Source organism: Peromyscus eremicus, chromosome 6, assembly GCF_949786415.1.
Source record: "Peromyscus eremicus chromosome 6, PerEre_H2_v1, whole genome shotgun sequence".
Classification (NCBI taxonomy): Eukaryota; Metazoa; Chordata; class Mammalia; order Rodentia; family Cricetidae; genus Peromyscus; species Peromyscus eremicus.
Genome location: NC_081421.1, coordinates 58771507 through 58796963, shown reverse-complemented (window position 1 = coordinate 58796963; position 25457 = coordinate 58771507). Strand labels below are relative to the sequence as shown.

General features: G+C 40.5%; 1 protein-coding gene and 1 long non-coding RNA gene across 5 annotated transcripts in view; one reads left to right on the top strand and one right to left on the bottom strand.

Annotated features, from left to right (window-relative positions):
- Positions 1–25457, top strand: part of Arfip1 (ADP ribosylation factor interacting protein 1) — an 85999-nt gene that overhangs the window by 40631 nt on the left and 19911 nt on the right. For 2 of the 4 annotated variants that reach the window (XM_059265547.1, XM_059265546.1), the window contains 6 exons: positions 1260–1368; positions 8162–8257; positions 9568–9680; positions 14406–14627; positions 17325–17482; positions 23626–23800. In XM_059265547.1, coding sequence (XP_059121530.1) covers positions 1260–1368; positions 8162–8257; positions 9568–9680; positions 14406–14627; positions 17325–17482; positions 23626–23800 — 873 coding nt within the window. The remainder of the gene's footprint in view (positions 1–1259; positions 1369–8161; positions 8258–9567; positions 9681–14405; positions 14628–17324; positions 17483–23625; positions 23801–25457) is intronic. The other 2 variants (XM_059265548.1, XM_059265549.1) reach the window with 1 other exon arrangement.
- LOC131913125 (uncharacterized) lies at positions 9253–13244 on the bottom strand. The gene is made up of 3 exons (XR_009379820.1): positions 12757–13244; positions 12469–12631; positions 9253–9627 (listed from the first exon to the last, which is right to left on the bottom strand). It is a non-coding gene; the product is annotated as an uncharacterized LOC131913125 (long non-coding RNA).

Here is a 25457-nt window from a genome sequence, read left to right as displayed (position 1 = left end):
TGTTGCCAAGTTCCACATTGGTAACAGTGGAAAAATTCAAGAAAATGAGTTGAGGCTTGCTAATGCCTTGAGCGAGAAAACCTTAATGGGTACATTTAAGACCTAGAGGAGTCTCAGGATTCAGAAAGTTCTTCGGCAAGCATTCCACATGCCGTCTGCAAATCATGTTGTCACAGATGTCACTTAACCTGTGCCACAGTATTTTTATCCAGTAGCAGAATAGAGAGAGCTGCTGACAATCAATCAGCTGTGTTTACCACTGACTTACATCACTCCTGCCTGTCATGCTGTGTTCATGAAAGTTAACTTCAAATGGTCTGCGATGCCAGTTGTATATAGCAGATATCCATCCCACTTACTGTGATACTGAATGTGCAGCAGATTTTCATCATGTTTTAATTTTACTTATTCCTGAATTTCATTTTGTGGGGGAGGGGGTTCTACTTCTCTATCTTTAGATTGGCCTTAGATGAGGTATAATGGTCTCCACTTTATGATTGGTCTTGACTTCAGCTTCTAACTCTTTTAAGCCGTCCTTACATGTGTCACATTACTATTCTTAAATTAGTTTTTTCACCAAATCAAGCACATCTACTCTTCAGAACTCATTTTTTAATTCAATTAGAAGTAAACTTCCGCTGGGCGGTGGGGGCGCACACTTTTAATCCCAGCACTCGGGAGGCAGAGCCAGGCGTATCTCTGTGAGTTCGAGGCCAGCCTGGGCTACCAAGTGAGTTCCAGGAAAGGCGCAAAGCTACACAGAGAAACCCTGTCTCGAAAAAACCAAAAAAAAAAAGAATTAAACTTCCTATTTTATCTGGCCTTCTTCTAATTCCTGCTCCCCCACCTCTCATTGGAGACTTTAGCTGCATTTGGCCCTTGAAGCTTCCTTGCTGCCCTCCCTGCTTTGACAATAACGTGATCATGACTGCCCAGAGTTTCTTGCTCCTCCTCCACAAGGGTCTTAGTTAGACTGAGATGCATCCTGCTTTACCCTCATTCCCATCTCTCCAGCCTTCTATGTCCCGATACCTTAAACTGTGATCAGTGTAAAGGTGTGTTGTATTTGGCATACATTGTAGCTCCTAATAGCAAATCTTGCTGTATTTGATCATCACAGAATGCCATGTCAATTTAAGGATAATCTGTAGAAAGAGAAAATATCATAAAATGTAGTTAAAGGTACAATTCTGAAATATTATGTGATGTGAGATCTTTTACCAAGTTTTTTTTTTTTCTTTTATTCCAATGTTACTAAGGATTTGAAGCGTTCATTACCATCTGGACTTGGACTCTCAGAAACTCAAATTACATCTCATGGCTTTGACAGTACCAAAGAGGGGGTTATTGAAGCAGGAGCATCGCAAGGTAAGATCTTGCATATTGTAAAGACGGCTGAAATGGAAGAGGGGAGGTTCACTAAGTGCAGCTTCCGTTAAAGAAGACAACAGTTGAGCTCTTTAATTCTGTGATGAAAAGCGATCATAAACAATCTTATCTTTCTCTTCAATTTAAATAATTTAAGAATGATTTCACCAATCTTTATATGACTATATCAGTATACTTTTACTTCTTACCCTTCCAGGGTGCAGCCTGTGCCTCACACACTAGGCGCATGTCCTGCCACTCATGCACACCCCTTCAGGTTACTACTTGGGAACACTTTCTAGTAATCACTTTAAAACATTGTGAAATCAAGCTCTAAAATTATTTCAAGGGTTAACTTAGATACTTTTGGTTGTAACCACAAAAATTGTAACTGTATTGATTTATATAAATACAGATTACATATTTCAAAAAAAATAAGAAAATGGAGCTTTTATTTTCCTGTGCCTGCCATATAGGAGATCTCCAAGATCATCTTGATGTTCGGTCTCAGCTGATATTCACATTGTGGCGTATTCCAGGGACAACTACAAGCAGTCAGTAAGGCAACATCTTCAGGGGTCTTCTAGTGCCAGTGCACAAGGACTACTTAGCTCTTTCATTGTGAGTTGTGACAATGTACCTAAAGTGTGGCTACTGAGGGAAGCTCATTGAGCACTTAGTGTATAGGACTTTTATTAGGACTCCACACACAGACTTCCTGTGAGCACCATCAATATTCTAGACTTAACTAAACCTCAACCACAATGTTTGTGTGAACAATTTAGGACCTGAGCCCAAGCCTTCTGGAGGAAATTTTTTTTAAGTCAGCTTGCCAGGATCTGGACAAAGGCCAGTCTCGTAAACAGCCTTTTTAAGGACAGGCAATTAGACTTGCCATAACTTTTTCCTGAACACAATCTGAGAAGTGTGTGTATATGCACATGTATATGCAGATATATATCTATATTTAATGCAAAGAGAAAATCTTTTGTTCATGACCTTGCCTATAACTTTCTCAGTGGGTTTTTAGTGTAATACTTTTCATTAATTCTTTGATATTTCATACATGCATATAATAGATTTTGATCATCTTCTCCCCTTACTCCTTATCCTAACTTTCCCAGATCCCCGTCACCCTCTCCCAACTTCGCCTTTATAAAAACAAACAGACGAACAAAAACACTTAGTCCAGAATGTGCTGCCCATATACACATGGGTGTGGGACCATCCACTGGTGCATGGTCAACTTGCCAGGGCCCACAGTCTGAAGACTTTGGACTGTCCCTTCCCCAGCATCAACCGCCCATAGCTAGGGGTTAGAGCTCATGAGCCCCCTCCCCTTCATGCTAAAATGTTGGCTGGTTAGGTTTTGTGTAGGCAACAACTGCCAGAATTGATGAATGTCCCAATCCTGTCCTATCCAGAAGGTACTGTTTGACCCTAGTCCCCACCCCACTCTTCTGTGATGTTCCCTGGGATTTTTTTTTTTTTTTTAAGTGAGTAGAAGAAAACCACCAGACATTTGGATCTAGAGCTAATTAAGTAGCTATAGTTAATTTTTAGTGTGAAGTGTATTAATTGTTTTAATGTTGTGGTTTCATACAGTAGATCTCCTTGTCTTGGCAGTACTTAGTCCTCTTACAGATAACATTAATCTATCTTTTTATCATATGATTGCCCATCTCTTTATAAAATCTCAAGGACAGTTGAGATTTTGAATATATTCTTGGCTGCATGGGTCTTGGAAAAAGACCTTCTGGGTGATCCAATGTTGCATTCTGTACTGTAAGCTGGGGAGTGAATGATCTGCTTAGTGACACTGGTTTCCTTCCGCTTGTGTTTTAAAAAGTAAAGCTGTACAAAGGAAGCAAATGTGGTAGTGTCTTCTTTTTTCTTGGTTTTTGGCTTTTCAAGACCAGACAGGACTTCTCTATGTAAACCTAACTGTCCTGTTGCTCTGTAGACCAGGCTTGCCTCAAACTCAGCAATCCTCCTGCCTGTGCCTCCTGAGATATGTCAGGATCTTAGCAGTATATATTTGTAAAGCTCTTGAAAACAAAAAGTAAGACATGGTCGTTAAAAAATAGAGTCTGAGGCCAATGAAATGTCTCGGCAGGTAAAGGCACTTGCCACCAAGCCTGACACCCTGAGTTCTGTTTCTGAGACCCACATCATGGAATGAGAGAGCTAACTTCTGCAAGCTGTCTTCTGACCTCCTCATGTGCACCATGATTGCCTACCCCTCCTACAATAAATGTGTGTGTGTGTGTGTGTGTGTGTGTGTGTGTGTGTGTGTGTGTGTGTTTAATCTAAACTAAAAAGTACAGTCTTAAGGCTTGGAAGATGGTGTGGTTGGTTAAGTGCTGGATGTACGAGATGGAGACCTGAGTTTGATCTCTAGAGCCCATGCTAGAATGCCAGGTATGCCCCAGAGCCAGGAGGTGTAGACAGCAGCCTTGTCAGCTCCGTGAGAAGCCATCTCACAACACAAGGTGAACAGCATCTAAGAAGGAACACCCAGAGTCCTCTGGTGTGTGTAGGCATTCACAAGACAGGCACATGCAATCTCTGCTGCATTCTGAAGTGTAGCGTTCTCTTGCAGGGTTCTTTGTCTTTGAAAGGGTTGACTAGATGCCTAAAATTATGATGGTTTATTGGCTTACTTTACATAATTTGATACCATTTTTTGATCAATCACAACCTATTAATTTTATGTATTAATTGTTGTGGTACTGGGAGTTAAACTCAGGACATTGTACATATTAGGCAAGTGCTCTACTACTGTTAGGCTATATCCCAGCCCCAATTTCAAACTTTAAATATCAACATGGTATTCTGAGTTACTCGGTCGGTCAAAGAGAGACACACTTCAGGGTGTCTTATGGCCCTGATGAGCTCAACTAGTGACTTTGCAGAAACCTCTTTATTGTTACCCAAGAGGTACTTTAGCAAGTCAATTTCTACATACTGAAGCCTCCTATCCGATCTTGGAGTTGTCCCAGGGAACCGATACCTAAGCAGTTCTCAGCCATATGAGACCTCCTGGTTTGCCAGGTATGTCTCCAGACCAAGCCATGCAAAGGCTCTGTGAATACTTCAGGAAGAGCAACTTAAATAATAATAATCCCTGACTATTTACAGAAGGTTACTTCAAAGCCTGGCTGCCATCATTCCAGAACTCATGCCAGATACAATGGCTCTGTTCAGTCTCTCACCACAAAAAACAAGTGTTATTTAGATATTTTAATTATTTTTAATGAAATTATTTGTCTGAATTTGATTTGATCTTGTCCCTGTAAGTAACAGGATTGTAGAGTAATTGGACTAAAATGGCCATTATAATCTATAGTACATGAACATTAAAATGCCAGCTAGTTTCATTTATCAATGCACTCTGACTCTGATACTCAGATTGGAATGACAAGTATGTTTTGTGCTAATGGCAGTAATTTATCTCTTTGGATTGAGTTTATAAAGCTTGTTTTAACCTACAATGCATTATTGATCAGTGTACTCATGAGAGAACTCTGTATACTTGCACTAGCTCAGCATTTACTGGAAAGGCACAGTTGTCTTGAGGCACGTGTTTTAAGACATGGATAAGTGGGTAATAGAAGTGAACATGGGAAAGAGTGACATGCTGAAAACTTAGGAAGTAAATCTGAGGGAAAGTATTAGAGGAATTAGTCATGGTTAGCTCTCTGGACAAAAGGCTGAAACATTACTTGATAAAGACATTACTTGAACAGTTACTATAAGATAATAATATACTTTTCTACTTTTTCCTAAAATTAAAAAGTTATACCTAAATTTAGCTTAAAAACAGCAACAAATATTGAAACCTGGTCAACAACAAAAATGTGGCAGAATCATTAAGAGCACACGTCAAAAGTAAACCCAAGCTCCTAACAAGGACGTAGGCTTAGCCCCCGAGTTTTCTTTGCTGAGAGTTCTAATCATTGCCTCTGCCTTGATTTCTGTTGAGAGGAAATTGGCCAATCCCTCTAAACTTAGTTAACAAGATCCTGAAGTTTTTGTTTTCTGTTTTTTCTTTTGGGAGAGAGGGTCTTAAAGGTCAGGTGTAGTTCAGGTTGGCCTAAACTCACAATCCTACCTCAGGCGCCTCTCCTGGGTCCTAGGAATAAAGGTGTGTAACACCATGTCCAGCTTTAAGATTTTGGATTCTTTTTATTTTTCTATTTTTTATTTTTATTTTTTGAGACCGTTTCTCTGTGTAGTTTTGGTGCCTGTCCTGGATCTCGCTCTGAAGATTTTGGATTCTTAAGAGCTTTTTGTGGGCATTAGCACTTTGGATAGCCACACTTAGTTGGGAGGGATAATTTAAACTACACCAGTCTAAAGGCTTACAGTATGGAAAAACTGGAAGGTACCTTTAAAGGTAAGGCAGACAGTTGAAATCCCTCCTCATCAGTTGCCATTTTAGTATGGAAGCTGTATCATTTGCTACATATATTATACACATGTCATGTTGTGTTGTGACATCATTTCTTACAGAGATTAATGAACTGACTGTAATAACCAGAACAACAGAGCTCTGTTCTTGAGGTCATCAGACATGGAACTCTAGCTGTTGTTTCCTTGTGTTTACTACTTCCTTATGATAGGAACCCAGTGCCTTGGATAATAGAGATATGGTCTTTGTATAACATGGTTTTTAGACTGGATAGCCTATTGAAATGTCTTTCAACTCAGCAAGTAACTTGTAGATAGAGCTTTTGTATTTAATTTGATAATGGAGATCCTGTGGTGTAGATTGTGAACTTCTCCATATGAAACTGTTTAACCTCCTGAGCCTCATTTCTCATAAACTTTATGTGAGTGTTCAGGCCAGTTGATTTCTATCAGCCAGTCAAGTTTTAAGTTTTGTAATTCAATAGATTTAAAGAGACAGATTTCTCTATTTTAAATGATAGTGGTAGTCTATTTAGGTCTGTCATATGCTTGAATTCAATGTAAGCAGGTTTTCTTACTATTACCACTAAAGGCTGTCTTCATCAGAACCTTGTTTATGTGTGTATGGGATATATACATCTCTTGTTAATTATATGTAAAGTGGGTATTGATTCTTTCCTGTTACGAATAAATTTGATATACATTTTTTCCAGAAAACCGGAGAAGATTGTAATTGAAATAACAGTTCATTATAGGCATTAAAATATTCTCAGCTAGAGCTGGAGAGATGATCAGTGAGTAAGAGCGCTTGCTTGCTTTGCAAACATGAGGATTTAAATTTGAATATCTAGCACCCGTGAAAAGCCAGGCATGGCTTCTGGTGCCTGTAATTCCAGTGCTGGGGAGATGGGGGAATGGTGCATAGAGACAAGATCACTGGGGCTTGCCGGCTGCCAGCCTGGCTCCAGGTTCAGTGAGAGAATAAAGTTCAGAGGGATCGAGCAGGGCACCTGGTTCCTCCTGCAGCTCTCATGCATGCGTGTTTGCAAATTTACGACGTTGATACTCAGAGATACACATGTGCAAATTAGTAGAGAAAAATATTCTCAGCTAAATATTGAAAGAATTTCTCATGTTTTTAATGATTATTCTTTTTGCCTGATTTAATAGTTGCCTTAGGATCAATGATGTACGGTAGCATTCCTTTTTAAAAATTGCATTTATTTGTTTTGTGTGTATATGTGTGTGGGTGTGCATGCTACAGTGTATGCATGTGGAAGTCAGAAGACAGTTTGTGAGAATCATCTGTCTACTTCTCAATGGATTCCAGGGACCAGACTCAGGCCATCAGGTTTAGGAGCAAGTGCCTCTACCTGCTGAGCCACCTCATCAGCCTGATAGGGAACAGTTTTTACTTTGTAGAGGACTACAGAGCCTCAGAGATATAAGTAAATTGTCAGAGTGTTCCTGTCACTATGTGATAGACAGAACCAGAATTTCATACCCAGAATTAGAATTTAAAGCTTAGTTGTGTTTTACTTAAAATCGCATTCTTTCCTCTTGTTCTCAAACTCGACTGTTTGAAAATCTCACCAGTAACCTTCAAAACAGCAGATGCATTCGCACTGACAAGCAGTGGATCTTAAGAGAGTCCCAGATATGTTCTTAAAGTTCCAGGAATGATTCTCATGATCACTTGGGAACCATGACAGCACCAGTTCTGGAATTTCCCAGTACCTAAGAGTTCACCAGGGATCTTGTGGTACTGCAGTTCCTGGCTCAGTGGGCCTGAGCCTCTGCATTTCAACATGACTCAGGGTGATTGAGTCGCTCTGGGCACCCAGCATTCCCAACACGAAGAGCAGTAGTCTGCACTGTATCAGACTTGGTTTATGTTTGGAAAAATTTGGCAACAGTTCCTATGAAGGTTGTAGTTATTATGAAGGACATACTTCATTCACATTTTTGTAAAAAGTATTAAAATACACTTCTGTATTCCTTTCTGTACCTAAGCCTTTTTTTCATAGTAAAGACTGAGAAGTTATGAGATATATACTTAAACTATGAATCATTCAACTCCCGGACTTTTATATGATTTGGTTTTGAAAATACCAGACTCCAGGGAAATTTGTTTAGATATGATCTTGCCAGTTCTTTTACATAGTGAAGTGCTTTGTTTAGTTTTGATAGGTTAATAATAAGTTTCCATAGAACTCAGCCCCTGGCATTGTCTTATTATTGGTCTTTTCCTGCAGGAGAGCAAGCATATTAATTGTAGTCTTAATTGCAGTGTTTGACCATGTTAAAGGAATTGTCAGTAGATCTCTGTTCTGACGTGGAGGAGGGAGTGGATTTTCACAGTAATGTCTGTCCTTTCCAGGTCCCTCAGCGCCGCCCTTGCCATCTGTTCTGTCTCCCAGCAGGGTTGCAGCTAGTCAGCTGGCCCATCCAGGAGGTGATCTGACCGTTCCTGCAGGTATTCGCTGTACTGACTGACTGGGCCTCCTCCTGCTGAAGCCAGCCTAACTCCATTTCCTAACTGCTCACTCTGTGTTTGTAGGCGTGTGCTCTTCTGGCTGTTACGGCTGCTGCTGCTGCTTTCTCTAACAATAAATCAGTTTTCTAGAAATCAAAATCATTTGTCATTTCAAAGCATTTAGGTTGCATCTCAAGCCTGAAATTTAATGATTGTAAAGGCTAAAACAGTAAAACGTAATTTGTTTTCACTCGTTCTCTCTTTTCTCTGGTTGGTACAGGTCCACTTGTGTGATTCTGACCTCTCAGCTCTGCAGCTCTGCCCTCTTTGCAAACGGAAAGGGAGCTCTGACAGCCATGTTATTCTTGAGAATGGGTCAAGTGGAAAGCTTGTGTATTCTTGTCAGCCTCTGCATACAGACAGTTTATAGATTGCAACAAAATACTGAAAAGGAAGCTGGGTTTAGTAGTGCTTGCCTGTGATCTCAGCATTGGGAAGGTTAAGGCTAAAGAGTTCAAGGATAACCTGAGCCACATAAAGAGACACTCCCAAAATCAAAACATGAAACAGAAGGAAACAGAAAAACAAACTAAACATTTCTTTTTGTACGGCATTAACATTTTATTTTATTTATTTTTACATTGCTCTGATTCTTATGTCTGTTGTTAAGCTATACCAAAAGCTAGTCTGGCTGTTGGAATAAGTGGGAGAAGAAAATTTATACTCACCCTGATTTTTGGTGTGCATGTGCATGCGTACGTGCGTGTGCCGTCCAAGGTCAGCCTTGGCTGTCTTTCGCCGCCGTCACGCTCTGCCTTTACTTTTTGAGGCCAGTGTCTTTCATTATGCCTGCAGCCTATCAAATCAGCTAGGCTAGCTGACCAGGGAGCTCCAGGGAGCCCCTCGCCACCATCTGTGCTGGGGTTACCGACCTGCACCACCACACCCAGCTTTTTACATGGGTGCTAGGGATCTGAACATGAGTCCCGGATCTTGTGCGGCAGGTACTTTACAGAGTAAGCAGTCTCCTCAGACCAACCAGACATTCGTTGTCTTTGTTTTTTGATTTTCAGGTAAGTTTGCAGCAGAATTTGTTCCTTTAAGTGAGACAAACCGCGTGTTTGTTTAATGGACAGCAGTATCTGTAAGTGACTAGGAAGTTAGCCTGCATGTTCTGGAGGCTGTAGTCCTTCACGCAGCAGGAACCTTTGCGTTTCTTTGTGTTTACGCATCACTTTCAGGTTTCACTTTTTCTCTCATGCCCTAGGTTTATCTGGGTTGTGCTTTTGTCTTTTGTTCTGTTCATGCAGGTGGCCAGAGGACACACACAAAAGGTGGACCAGTTATTCTAGCAGATGAAATTAAAAATCCTGCAATGGAAAAGTTAGAACTTGTTAGAAAGTGGAGTCTCAACACATACAAGGTTTGTGATTTTTAAATATTTCCACCCTAACTGTGTCTAAGACTTTTCATTTATATGTTATTCCCGCTATCATATTTATCATGCTTATACAGATGTGAAAAATAATACCATCTAAACAGGGATGTGCAATTTGGAAATAAAATTTTGTTCCATAAATATTTGTTCTACTATTTATCTTTACATATAATTTAAAATTTAGTACAAAAGAATTTAAAAAAGACTTACTAAAACACTTAACTCTGACAAAAAATACACATGTTTAAAAGAAAACAAAAAAAACAACTTGCATGCATGCCTATAATTCCAGCACCTAGGAGGCCAAGGCAGGATTGTTGCAACTTCCAGACTAGTCAGGGTTACATATGGAGATTCTGTCTCTCACACTCTTCCGTTTGTGTTCTCTCTCTCTCTCTCTCTCTCTCTCTCTCTCTCTCTCTCTCTCTCTCTCTCTCTCTCCCCCTCCCTCCCCCCTCCCCCTCCCCCTCTCATCTTCCCTCCTCTCCTCTCCCTTCCTCTCTCCCCTCCTCTCCCCTCTCCCTCCTCTCCCCTCCTCTCCCCTTCTCTCTCCCCTCCTCTCCTTTCCTCTCACCTCCTCTCCCCTCTCTCCCCTCCTCTCCCCTTCTCTCTCCCCTCCTCTCCTTTCCTCTCCCCTCCTCTCCCCTCTTCTCCCCTCTCTCCCCTCCTCCCCCCTCTCTCCCCTCCTCTCCTTTCCTCTCCCCTCCTCTCCCCTCTCTCCCCTCTCTCCCCTCCTCCCCTTCTCTCCTCCTCTCCTTTCCTCTCCCCTCCTCTCCCCTCCTCTCCCCTCCTCTCCCCTCTCTCCCCTCCTCTCCCCTCTCCCCTCCTCTCCTTTCCTCTCCCCTCCTCTCCCCCCTCTCCCCTCCTCTCCCCCCTCTCCCCTCCTCTCCCCCTCTCCCCTCCTCTCCCCCTCTCCCCTCCTCTCCCCCTCTCCCCTCCTCCCCCCTCTCTCCTCCTCTCCCCTCCTCCCTCTCTCCCCTCCTCCCCCCTCTCCCATCCTCTCCCCTCTCCCATCCTCTCCTCTCCCTTCCTCTCTCCCCTCCTCTCCTCTCCCTTCCTCTCTCCCCTCCTCTCCTCTCCCCTCCTCTCCTCTCCCCTCCTCTCCTCTCCCTTCCTCTCTCCCCTCCTCTCCTCTCCCTTCCTCTCTCCCCTCCTCTCCTCTCCCTTCCTCTCTCCCCTCCTCTCCGCTCTTCTCTCCCCCCCTCTCCCCTCCTCCCTCTCTCCCCTCCTCCCCCCTCTCCCATCCTCCTCCCTCTCCCATCCTCTCCCCTCTCCCTCTCCCTCTCACTTCCAGGCTAGTATATGGAAACTCTGTCTCACACACACAAATGAGAGTTCATAGAATACCTTTAACTACAGAGCTATAGTAGATGTACTTACTTTCTTTCCTTTTTGATAATTCATTTTCTCCTTAAGAGACACAGTCTCACTTTATTAGCCAGTCTGGGCTTCCCTTTCTGGGACCAAGGGATCCTTTGACTTCAGCCTCCTGAGTTACCTGGACTTCAGGCTCATGCGCTTGAATATGACTTTTTCTTGATATTTTATAACACACTAGTTCTCCAAAGTCTGAAACTCTGTGATCTTGTAATAATTCTTAACTATAAAGGCAGCACCAGATTATAAATTCAACATGGCTGTTTGCATTGCTTTGGAGTAATTGGTGGTTATTTCCCTAATGGGCTCAGTAAAATAAAAAAGCCAATTTTTAAGTCTATGGCACATTGAATACATTTCAGACTGTCCAACCTACAAATCCACTTAGTACTTTTGAATTTTACTGGGGATCAGATGCTACAAGTCATGGACTACTTTACTTAAGATGAAAAATCCCAACAGCTCAGGCCACAGGGTGAGCCACAATACTTTGTGTTTAGAATTGGCTATGGGTCTAGAGGTTGGCAAGTCAAAATTGTCTACACTTTTACACACAGCAGTTTTCTCTAACATGTCTTCTCAAGACTAAAGCAGGGTGAGATTATTCTTCCAATTAATACTTTTAAAATACAACCTGAAACCCTCTATTAAAAATACAAGCTTTCTTGAAATGTGGGGAGTTGAACTTGTGTGTATGCTAGGCCAGCACTCTGTAACAAGTTTTCTTAATTTGTTTTAGATTTATTTACTTTATTTTTTGTGTATGAGTGTTTTGCCAACATATAAATATGTGCACCATGTGTATGCCATGTGCCTGTCAGGAGAGGACCTTAGATAATTGGAGTTATAGATGGCTATGAGCCACCATATGGGTGCCCCCTGCAAGAGTTCTTAACTACTGAACCGTCTGTCCAGCCCCAAATCTGCTGTATGAACCTTTCCAAAAGTCCTTTAGTTCATGTCATCACATGACCTAAGAAATGCTGGTGGTAGTCTGCAAATAGTGATGCCTACATTCTTCTCACACGGGGCATTCATTCCTTGAAAGTCTTTGCCTCACTGTTCTCAAGGGTAGGGGTGTATGATTCTTGCCTTATGTTCTCTCATAATACAACTATTTATTAATTGCAAATACTCATCCCTTCCTCTTGTTGATCTTCCATATCTAATCAGTCATTAAATCCTCTGGATTCTCCCTTTGTTTTCTTTTCCTTTCCTATTCCAGCTGTCACAGTCCTTGTCCATATCTTTATTACTATTTGACTATTGTTACAGGTCACCACCGATGCTCTGGACTGATGTGGTCGTTGTTCCTTTAAACTCCCTCAGCAGATCCCCGTTATCTCTAGAATGGGATGTCCTTCCTGCCTTACCGACTTTATTATGACTTGATTACCTTACGGCTTTTGTCTGCAGATCCCGTCCACACCACACTCCCTGGAGTCTCCTTGAGTAGTCTGTCTTCTCGCGCTTCTCTAGCCGCATGAGGGGGCTGCCGGCTCTTTGGAATTCCCCTTCTTTTCACTTGTGTAACTTTCAGACCACACTGAGCTTCATTCCTTAAAAAACAAACAAGAACATTTTCACAAAAAATTCTATTACAGACTAGGAAAAGAAACAATAACAGGCTAATAAAAATAAATTAATTAAAACAGGGTATTAACTTGTTTTTAAAGATATTAACCTGTATTTATTAACCTAATATCAACTATTTCTTCAGGTGAAAGTAAGTAACTGGAAATTAATTCGAGAAGATGGGTTCAAGACCTAAACTGGAAGTTCCTTCTGGTGTGTGTTTGTTTTAGTCTATCTGTCCATCCTGCCTGCTTTCCTGCCTCTTTGAGGCAGGGTCTTGCTATATTGCCCTGTTTGAGATATTTTTCTTTTTCATTTGCGCCCTGCCCATCCCCCATAAACAGACTCTTAGTTTCAAGCTTTCAGAGTTGACATCTTTCCTGACTATGAAATACTATTTTAAAGTCGTTCTTTAACTCTGAAACAGCCATTAGCATTCTCCCCATCACATCCATCACTTCTGTCTTTAAGCCAGACTCTTTCAGCTTTCTGGCCTGTTTTTCTTGTTGGTATTGCCCCATTCGTTCATTGGCTGGCCGCTTTCCCCTGTTGATTCCCTTTTCGGCTTCCTTCTGGGTTTTGTCTTAATAACCTTTCTTTCGTCTGTGAATTTGCTCTTTTCCTTGTACTCTTGTGTTTGTTTTGTCACCACAGCAGAGCTCTTTGTGACATTTCAATAATCAGAGTGCAGGACTGTCTTGTCAGTTCAGGAGCCAGAGTATGGCCTCCTGGTATGCTGTGGACTGCGTATCATTCCATTTCATCCACCCTCCTCAGTTAGGAGATCTACATAGGTCAGTGTTTCCTTTTTGTTTTTAGACTTTCCAGCTCTTTAGCAAGTTAGCTTCATTTGGAGGCCATTATCTTCTGAATGATTTTTTGAGGGGTGAGGAGGACAAGATCTTGGTAGGTAGGTTGGGACATGCTATGTAGATAGAACAGCTGCTCTCAAATTCAGAGCTCTGCCTGCCTCTGCCTCATAGTGCTAGGACTAAAGGTGTGCACCACCACGCCCTAAGTAAATTCTTTACATGGGAAACTGATCCTTTGACGTAAGTAGTTTCCATTTTCGGGGCCTTTGAGGAAAGGTAGAGAAATTAGATTCTCTTTGTAAACTTGCTGTGTAATGTATCCTAGCCTTCAGTTGTGCATTTTAATTTCAGAACGTTTCAGGAATTATGTAAGAAACTTCCTGGGGCCAAATATTGGAGAAATGAGTAACAGCTGTATACTTTCTTTAAAAACTGAGACATCCTCTAGTACTCTCATTTGATTATTTAGATTTTCCTTAAAAAATGTACAGTTACCTCATGTAGTCTTTGTGAATTCAGTTTCAAAGTTTATTTAATGTGTCCAAACTTAGCTCGCCTCATAATTAGTATCTTATTCTTTCTACTGCCCTAGTTGTGGGAAATAAAAAAAAAAAAAAAAAAAAAAGCATTTCTTTATTAGATCTGGACCCAAGTGCCTACTTGTGAACATTTTGTGTGTGTGTGTGTGTGTGTGTGTGTGTGTGGAAAAAAATGGTCACTTTGCACAACAGTAGCTAGATGTATGTCAGAACTTCCTTAGCTTAGCAATAGTTTTTAGACAGGCTTGTAAATGTACTTCCTAGGTCCTGGGAAGGGGAACAGTATTCAGCCTGCTAACTAGCTCACTTGAGGTTTAGAATTGGAACGTGCAATGTAATGTCTTTTGCATTGCTGTATTATTAATCTCTGTTTTCTTCCTAAACAAAGTACATCTTTCTACTTCTAGTGTACCCGGCAAATTATATCTGAGAAACTAGGCCGTGGCTCAAGAACTGTGGACCTCGAACTTGAAGCTCAGATTGATATATTAAGAGACAATAAGAAAAAATATGAAAACATTCTGAAACTGGCTCAGACATTGGCAACACAGCTCTTCCAGATGGTGCATACTCAAAAGCAACTTGGAGATGCATTTGCTGACCTGAGTTTGAAGTCGCTAGAACTCCACGTAAGATTATTTAAAATAACTCTTAGGGGTTATGGGTGTGAGGGTGCTACTAGAAGTATTCTGAGAGGTCATTTTTCCAGCTGTGATTGGCTAAACTCTTAGTAAAATTGTCATTGTTGTGTTTGTTTGGGCTGGACATTGAACCCAATGGCATGTGCTGTACCACTGAGCTTTATCCTCAAACCCCAGTGTAAATGGGATTTTGAGGCATTCTTTTGTCATACAATCTTTAAGAAGACCCAGATGACTCTGTCAATGTAATGATCCATTTGTACCTGGAATAGATGCAGCTGGAGGTTCTAGAAGAAAGTTCTTGGTGAGAGAGAAGGAAAAAGATTACCCAGCCTGCTCAAGCCTACAGAGAATCATAACTATGTATGAGTTTTGGTGATGTCTTAGTTAGGATTTTTTTTTTTTTTTAAATACAATCTTTTTTTTTTTTTTAAAGATTTTATTTATTATGTATACAGTGTTCTGTTTGCATGTATCCCTGCAGGCCAGAAGAGGGCACCAGATCTCATTACAGATGGTTGTGAGCCACCATGTGGTTGCTGGGAATTGAACTCAGGACCTCTGGAAGAACAGCCAGTGTTCTTAACCTCTGAGCCATCTCTCCAGCCCCCTTAGTTAGGATTTTTATTGCTGTGAAGAGACATGGCCTCAGTTTTCATTAATTGTTGTTGTTGGTGGTGGTCGTGGGGTGTGTGTGTGTGTGTGTGTGTGTGTGTGTGTGTGTGTGTGTGTGTATTCCTAAATACATAAATACAACCTGCTCTGTCTGTATAATGTTACTTGTATGTATGTTTTGGGGGCAGGCCATTTGGTTTTGTATAACTACTTAGGGTGCTTTCCTCTGGGGAAGACTGTTCCGCCCTCTCTCTCTATTCCTTAGTTGCCTGTAGTTCTTGGTGTAGGGTTGAGGCCATGTGTACCTTCTCTCCCTTCATCATCCTGTCCCTGTACCCCCCCCCACATCCTTGTCCACCGCTGTGTCCCTCATCCATGTCCTCTCCATGCTGTCACCCATGCCCATGTCCCCTATCCACATTCATGTTGGCATGCCTGGTGGTGTTGTCCCATGCTCTGTTATACGGTAAGTAAGATGGCTCTTTAGTTTTTATTAACAATTAGGTTTATGTAAATGTAGTGTTTGGGGGTTTTTTGAGACAGAGTTTCTTCGTGTAGCCCTGGCTATCCTTCTAGCTCTGTAAACCAGGCTAGACCCAAATTCATAGAGATCCAACCTCCTCTGCCTCCCAAGAGCTGGGATTAAAGGTGTATGCCATCCTGCCTGCCTGGCCATCTAGTTTTTATAGTACTCTTCCTCTTGTTTGCTGATTTATTTTTAATTTGGGCTTTTACCTCTTTATAAATGTCAAAAAATAAGTACATTCAATTATAATATTTTAACACTTCCTAGAAGTTAAAGTGTTCTATCCCATACTGTTTTTATGCAGTAACATTTATTTATACTTCATACATAATTTGGTTTGTAAAAATGTCAGAAGCATTCTGCTGTCCTACCTTTCATTGTAGAAATGCTATAGGATGGTAGAATGATTGATGGTCTCTCCATTGATTGACACTCTTTTGAGACAAGGTCTTGCCCTTCAGCTCCAATTGGCTTGAACTTTTGAATAGAACTTGAATACGTCTATTGTTTCAGACACTTGAATGTTAGTATAACAAGTGTGCAGTCTTCTTTTTACACATTCCTACATTTGTAATCAGTCTACACAATTTAGAAGACTTGAGTCTGGAATAAAGTACATGAACCTGTCTTAAATGGAAACTATTTTTTAGCATACTCCCCCAATACTTACTGAATTATTAAATAATTTATCATCTGGAAATGTAATTATAACTGTAGTACTACATTAAATTTTCATCTTCTAGTTAACTTTATATTCCTTTTTTTTATAGCCAGAATTGAAGTGTTTTATAACAGACTGGAGAATTCAAGTTGAATGATGCATCTCACAGTAAAATAGGATTACTTTATTTGGTCAGATGTGCTCCTGAGTAATCCGTGTAGACTGGGAAGCTTAGACTGCTGAGCATGAAGAGTGTGTTCTTGCCACATATGAAAGAACTGTCTGAAATGTTGGCTGAGCTGAAAATAGTTTATTAGAATGAACTGAAGCTGGTGTTGAGTGAATCTCCCTCAGCTGTGGGCCCAGATAGACCTGAGCTTGAAAGGCACCTGGTCCCTAAGTTTACAAAGAAATGTGTCTTGTCTGTATTTATACTTTGAGGAAATTCAATCAAAACACACAAAAGAATGCAATCTATTTTATGTCTGAAAGTTTTAACCAATTGTTACCTAATTTGGTCCTGAAAGTTCTAACTTCTCTGATTAATAAGCTGCTGTATTTTCCCGAACAGCTGTGCTTACAGTGTAATAGAAACAAAATGTAGAAACAAAAATATTCTTTATAGTGCAAAATAGTTTAGCTTTTAAAATTATTTAGATTTAGCTGTGTGTCTGGGCTAATGATAATTTTGGTTTACTACAATTTTAGTAATTATCTAGCAATGATTTAGATTCTTATAAATCTAAAGATTAGCAGAAAAAGTAAAACTTCTTTTACTAGATTTCTGAGTCAAACATTTTCCCCATTGGTAATATGTTTATGATTTCAAAGTCATGTCCACTGATTTATTAGTGGACTAGTTAAGATGTCATCTTTGTTTTAGGAAGAATTTGGCTATAATGCAGATACCCAGAAGCTGCTGGCTAAAAATGGAGAGACTCTTCTTGGGGCCATTAATTTTTTCATTGCTAGTGTGAACACCTTGGTGAATAAAACAATTGAAGATACACTAATGACTGTAAAACAGTATGAAAATGCCAGGTGGGTATCGACTTTTCTATATTGTCCATTTCACAGATGACTTGTATTTAGTTAAGGTTTTTTTATTGTAAACAAGAGAAACCTACTGTGCAATATGGGAAGATAAAGAATGTACTAGGGAAAAAAACAGATGGCTAGATGGCTCAGTGAACAAAGGTATTTGTTACATAAGCCTTGTGTTGGTTCAGTACTGAGACCCATGTAAAGGTGGAAGGAGAGAACCGCCTCCACAGAGCAATGTTCTTTGACTTCCACAAAAGAAGGTACTGGAAGGTTAGAGGGTAGTCCTCAGAAATAACAAAATGGGAGAACAAGATTTTGAAGATAGTCAAGAACCAAAGCCAAACAGTGCCTCAGAAGTGTCTAATTAGCATATGGGTCCGGTACCCTAGTTATTCAATACAGCCACTTCTCCAGAAGTATTTTCAAAAGCCCTGAATGCTTCGTATTGGGAATGTCCAATCAGGCCTTAGTCATATACCTCAACCCTATTTGCTAAGAGATGAGGAAATAGAGGAGCTCTCAATTTTAGCTTCCTATGTCCTGCCAAGTATATACTCTGGAATCTGACCTAATGTGAACCTGTAACTGTATTATTGGTGCATCCTACTGTGAGTAGTCACACTGCTTCCATAGTACCAATTCCTGATTTTCGTTTATCCAGGTTCAAACTCTACCAAATGCTTTCACACTTGACCTAATCATAAATATTTCCCTTTATCTTAGTAGTTGTTTACAATACAGATTTTCCCAATGTACTATTTTATACATATATCCCTATCATGGTTTTGTTAAGTGAACAAAATGTGTAGTAATAAGTACCTTTAAATATCTAAAAAATTCTTTAAAAAGTAACACACCCATAATGACATTTTCAACTTCATGTCTAGGTTTTTCCCTCTGTCCTGACACTATTATTTATTATCAGCCCAATTTTCTGGTAGTGTTCGCTGAGTATTTAGAATGCTGACTTTCTGTTCCATTTTCATAGCAGGGTTCAAGATGGTGCTAAGTTTTACCTTGTAGAAGAACTTGACCTTTTGACCTCTTGCTCTAGTTTAATGGTGTGCTTTGAGAACTCCCAAAGCACCTCGCCATTCTGTAGTTGGGTGCTTATCCTTAAGTATGCATTGTCTATACTTTACACAGGGCAAAAACAGATATGTGGAACACTTAAGTTTTGAACATAAAACTTAATTTATTAACATGATAAAATCAGATGGTGAAAAAAAGAATTGGAAGCAATCTTCCTATCCTTCCTTCACTAACATTGAAACCATTTATCAGTAATATATCTTTTAATGGAATTCCCTTCAACAACATCTACAGGAACTGATTTTCCAGTCTGTTTAAATCCTTTCAGAGACATTGTATTTTTCAAAGGATTCATTATGCGTATGAATAAAAGCTTCATTTGTCGAACTTCTTTAGTCAGTCTATCATAATCTATCATAATTATCATAAATATCATAATTATCTATCATAATCATTCACAGTGCACACTCTTCTATCTTTAAACGTTTTAAGATGATTTTCAGTCTTTTCAGTTTTTCTAATACTTAAGAAAATAAGAATTTTCTTGTTTTACGTGTCTCCCCCTGAGTGCTGGGGTTTCTGGCAGGTGCCACCATGCACAGATAAGTACAGAAAACATTGGATTTACAAAGGAGGAAAGTAAGTCCACAGAGCGTGAATGGCTTGCTTACCTGTGGTTTCAAATGCCCATTTGGCTTTCTAGCTTTTCGTGTAAAATTTGGGGCAGAAAGTGTAGTTCAGAGATCTTGTCTTGCCAAGCACTCTCACAGCCATCAGTTCAGTTCCTAGCACAACAAAACAATAATGTAATTTTTAAAAACATAAAAATTTTCATGTTTTGTGGTAATATTTTGTTGTACTCTAATAAAATTTCCTGAAGATCAGAGGACAGAGCCAGCCACTAGATTAAACATAGAGGTCAGGCAGTGATGGCACACACCTTTAATCCTAGCACTCGGGAGGCAGAGATCCGTCTGGATGTCTGTGAGTTCAAAACCACACTGGGCTACATGATTGATCCACGCTAGGAGAGAAACAGAGCCAGGCAATGGGTTACACACCTGTAACCCCAGTACTTGGGAGTCACATGCCTTTAATCCCAGCACTAGGAAGGTTGAGACAGGAAGTGATATGGCTGGGCGGAGAAAGGCATTATAAGGCGTGAGGAGACAGGAACAGAAGCCTTTTGGCTGAGGACTTAGGCATTCAGTCAGAGGATTCGTGGAGTTGGTGAGGTGAGAAGTGGCTGTGGCTTGTTCCTTTGTCTCTCTGATCTTTCAGCATTTACTCCAATATCTGGATCTGGGTTTTTAATTATAAGACCATTTAAGATTTGTGCAACAATGTCTCATAATGAAAAACAGTTTTTACATATTATAATGAGAACCGTAACTTGAAGGATAATGTGGTATCGGATCTCAGTATTATACAGTATATTGGCTTATTTGGAAACCTTCAGACAACCTCATTTGTGTGTTTGACAGACCAACAAAGATCATCCCAAAATCATCCTTTTTTATTCAAATTACACTAGCAAATTCTTTAAGTTTAGCTTGAGGTTTGATTTCTGTTTATCATTTAGCCGAGGACTTGGTTAGTTCTAACACTGGGACATTGGCTTCTAATGATGAAGAGTCCAAACTACAAAGTTTTAAGTAGTAGAGTTTTCTTCTTTGTTAAACCCACAATTTACTGACTTTTACGGCAAGGGTCAACCATTTGATCAGCATTAGAAGTGGTAATTAAGGCACATGCTGGGTGGTCTGTTAACCCCTGATAGGCATTGTGTACAAGGACTTCCTAGCCCTCTGGTAACAGTCCATTCAGCATTTCTCCACAGCAGCGCCAGGAAGGCAGCCAGTTGTGATGAAGGCTTTTCAGATGTGGACACCTGCTCTCTCTCCATAGAGTAGCAGGCCGAGGCTAGCCATCTTGAAGTGAAGGTTGCTCTGCAGGGCTGGGTGCCTGCCCTCCTTGGGTGTAGGAGTGCTCTTAGAGGAGAGTTGCTGGGAAGAGCTTCTGCTTTGATGTCATCTAGGAAATGAGTGTCACAGTAAAGACTGCAAGGTCAATAGTGTAACCTGGCTTATATTTCAGTTAATCGTTACTGTTTTAAAAAGTGCTGCCGGGATTTGAAGGGGCATTTGTTGTATTTTTAAAAGGGCGGGAAGGAAGGAGTCACACCATACAACAGGGCCCACCTAGGAGGTTTATTGAGGGGGAAGGGGCAGAGAAGGGGGCAGGGACCGGTCGGGGACGAGGAAGAGAGAGACAGAGACAGAGAGAGATGGGAGATGTGCAAGGCCCGCCTTTTATAAGGAAACAGCAAATGTACACAGGAGGTGCTCTTAGTGTTGACAGCTGAGATACATCCTGTCAGGACCCTAAGGGTAGGCCAGTACGGACGCCTCAATGCTAACAAGATTGGTTCTACTTTTTTGTTTGTGTTTGCTTTTAGCTCTTCCTTTTCTAATACTAAGCATTCTAAAGGTTTTAATTATTGCCCAATGTCATGTAATACATATGTGTCTGAAATTTTGTGGTAATTGTTCCCATTCATAGATGGAAAATGGGAACACAAAAAAATGCAATACTAACTGAAGACATGAGAGCAAGTGAAAGGTAGTTGGCTTCTAAATCCCTGGGTTTAACTAACTTGTAACTGTTACCAAGTTTGTCTTGCCCCATTGACTTTTTATGTCTGTCTTAATCTTCATTATCTTTATTCTAGTTTCCAGACTCATTTCTTACTGCTGTAGTCCTGGGGCTGGCCCATTTTTTAGTCTGCTCCAGTCCATGTCCCTTCCTTACCATTAGAGAATCAGCTTTAACCTTGAACAGTGGAATCAGGTCAAATCGCAGCTCTTCTGTGGCTTTTTACTGCTTGTTCTTGCTGTCTTACATCAGGGACCATGGGGCTACCTACTGTCTTGATTGAAATTTCTTCCATTGTTGTGTACTAATTTTGGATTATAATACACTGAATTGATTCACAAATATCTCCCAGTGACCACACTGTTCTCTTTTTGGGACGTTCTACCAATTTCATCAACCTAATAAGCTTTTACCATCCTTCAAATTTTAATTATGTCGTGTTTTTGTTCTCAGAAATGCTTTCTCAAATATCTAGTCAATCCCCTTGTCGGTAATGATAATTTGCATTATGACATTTTGTTGTAATTGGGTACCAGCTTCTTGAGGATTAACTTATCAGCTCACCCAAAACACAGAAGGTGCTGACTTGATGATTGTTGCATGGATCAACTATTAGGGAACAAACAAATGATCCTCACTGGCCCTGCAAGATCTAGTTTGTTAAATTTAGTACAAGTTAAAAATAAACTGGGCTTGAACACTGGGCATGGTAGCACATGCCTTTAATCCCAGCACCTGGGAGGGAGAGACAGATTATCTGAGTTTGAGGCCAGCCTGGAATTAATAAATTCCAGTTTATGGAATGAGTTCCAGGACAGCCAGGGCTACACAGAGAAATTCTGTCTCTAGAAAAAAATTAAAAAAACAAAACAAAACCAAACAACCACACTGGGCTTGGGCTGGGTGTGGTAGTGCATGCCTTTAATCCCAGCACTTGGGAGGCAGAGTCTGGGAAGGCCCAATCTCCCACCATCAACACCCAAAGCTGATATTCTATTTAAACTACCTCTTGTACACTTTCTTTCTGTACATAAAATTATCTAGTACATCATACATATGTATGTAGTACATTAATTTATTTTCCCCAGGCAAGGTCTCTGTGAGTTCAAGGCCATCTGGACTACATATAGTAAGTTCCAAGACAGCCAGAGCTACACAGTGAGACTCCGTCTCAAAAACCCAAAAATAAATAAATAAACTGGGCTTAGTGTGAGGGACTGACATATTCTTTCTCAAGTTAGCTATATAATGTAGTTCATTACATAAAGTATTCTTCATTCTTGGACTGGGAGATGTGACTCACCCTGTTGATATCTCTGAGTAAAGATCTTTAATTGTAGGACATAAACTTTGTGATTCTGATTTTTTTTTAACTAAATTAGAGGTGACTTGCTTCTCTTCAGTTGAGTACTGACTACTTCAGAGGCAGCTGGGCAAGTCACTGCTTACCACAGCAGTGCTGTACTTCCACAGGGCTGTGACAGGTGCGGTGCAGATCACCAGTGAGATCATGGAGTGAGGCTGATGGGGTAGCCGTTTTCAAATCATTCAGGCAAAGCATCTCACAGACAGGCCATAGTGCTCTGTAGGAGATGCCATTGTCACATTCTAAACGCTACTGTGACATAAAACATCCACCTAGCACTGTGCTGTCTCCTGTGCCTGTTAAACACTGAAATATGGCCTGTGTGACTAGAGTGTAATGACACTAATGCATACGCCATGGCTTTCCGAGACTCAGTGTCCAGATGCGAAGCAGCTCGTTAGCAATTGTCTACATTCTTCACGTGTTGCAGCAACAGGATTTTCAATGTTCTGGGTAAAATAAATCAATATTTATTATTTAAATATAGTTATCAGAACATTTTAAAGTGCATGGACGACATGCGTTGGTAACCCTCGGTGTAACTTCTCTTACTGGTTTTGCTAGGGCATTCTGAGGTGGCTGGTCTCACCAACTTAGTTTCATCAGTATTAACCAGTTTGCATTAAGGATTGATAACTACTTTTGAACTTGGTTTGACATCAGTTGAAGTCGCATTTTTTTTTTTAATTTAAGTGGTTGCTAAATGTTGAAAATTTTGTCAGTTAATACTGTATTTGGGGAGAAATAGTCTATGAGATTAAGAAGCAATTCTCCTATCGGGGCTGTGTGTGTGCATACATTGTGTACTTACACATGTGTGCATGCATGTATTTTACAGTGCTGGAGAACAAAGCCAGGATCTCACACATTCGAAAGAAGCACTCTAGCACTGAGGACCCCCATTCCTTTTATATATTAATAGCTCTTTATTTTTAGAGAAGTACTAGTTTCAGATACATCAAGTATAGACTCTGTGTGTGTGTATCTTATGTATTACTATTAATATGAGACTGAGTGCTGTTTTCCAGCCCATCTCCAGACTGTTTCAGTGTTTTCTGGTATGCATTATTTATTTTCTTCTTTTCAGAATTGAATATGATGCATATCGAACTGATTTGGAAGAACTGAACCTTGGACCACGTGATGCAAACACTCTGCCAAAAATCGAGCAGTCACAGCATCTGTTCCAAGTGCACAAGGAAAAGTACGATAAAATGCGCAGTGATGTTTCTGTCAAGTTGAAATTTCTTGAAGAAAATAAGGTAAAGTTTTTCTTTGGTTTCTGGCAGCTTTCCGTGGATTTTAAAATTATCACTTAAAACAAAAATCAGTAGAAAGTATTTATTTCTAATAACTTTTTCCTGACAGTTGCATGAAGGAATTTTGTTTATAATCAGTTTGAGTTAATAGGTACAATAAAAATAAACTTATCTTTCTTTTATAAAAATCATTGCCAGGTGGTGGTGGTGCACGCCTTTAATCCCAGCACTAGGAAGGCAGAGGCAGGCGGATCTTTGTGAGTTCAAGGCCAGCCTGGTCTACAGAGCGAGCTCCAAGAAAGGCGCAAAGCTACACAGAAACCCTGTCTCGAAAAACCAAAATAAAAAAAAAAAATCATCAACCATACTATCTTGTGCTTTCATATATAACAACTGGGAGTCAAAAATGCTTGTGTTAAACTTTGATTTTGAGATTGATGTTGGTAGCGAGTACTTTAAGTAGTTAAATAATGGAGCTGTTACCGGACTTGGTGGTTCATGCCTCTAGTCCCAGCATTAGGAGGCAGCAGGCAGTCCTGGTTTTGTTGTGTGCTTGTTTTCCTTGGGTGCTAGGGATTGAATCCAAGCCCTGAGCATGATGGGGTCAGTGGTCTACTGCCGAGCTGTGTCCTCAGCCCTTGAGTTTTCCTTTGTGTGGAAGATGAGTTCCTGTGTTCAACATGTCTTCTGAGTTTTATGTGAAAGAGTGTAGTTACAAATGAGAGAGCCAGTAACAAGCATAGTACAGTTGGTGTTGCTCAGTCCTGGGAAGGTGGATCTTGCGTGGCAATAGTTCTCTTCGTGTGCTATTTGTATCCTTTGAAGTCTTGACAGGCCTTCAACCATCCTTCTTCCAGGTGCCCTCTTAAAATGGCTATGTAGTCAGTCTGTTACTGTGGTGTGTACCCGAGACAGCTGCTCTCTAAAGAGCAAAGGTTGCCTTGGTTCACAGTTGCCGAGGTTTCAGTAATAAGGTAGTGTATCCAGCAGGAGCATGTAGCAAACAAAACTGCTCACCCTGTGGTAGCCAAAGTGATCCTCCTTCCTTACAAGGCCCCACCATATTGGTTCTTCTTCCTTTGTTTGTGGTAGGGTTGGTTTTGTTCTACTTTGTTGTTGTTTGAGATAAGGGCTCACTATGTAGCCCTGGCTGTCCTGGAACTTGCTATATAGACCAGGCTGGCCTTGAACTTACAGAGATCAGATGCATATGCCACCACACCCAGCTGTTGCTTTTATTTTTGAGACAAGAGTTTTGGTATATAGAAAAAAGCTGGCCTTGTATTCATGATGAACTCTGTGCTTGAGTTTTTAGCTAAGCAGGCTTGTGCCCCATGCCTGGCTTTAGGCCCCACTTTAGGCCCCAGTAGTGACATAGGTTGGCAGTCAATTTTCTAACACATGGTCCTTTGGGGGCATTAAAGATTCGAATTGTAGCAATTATTTTTCTTTACTTCTCCTAGAAAACTAATATTTATTTTCTCCCCCATGACATCAAAGGGCTATATTGAATTACTATCTTCTTGTTTCCTTAGAAACTCACAGCTACAATAAAGCCCGCAGAGTAATATATTTCTTTGGAATCTACCAAGTCTAGAAGTGTTACTCCAGTTTTTGAAGAAACTGTGGATGAAAATACTCACCTGGAAACAATACAGTG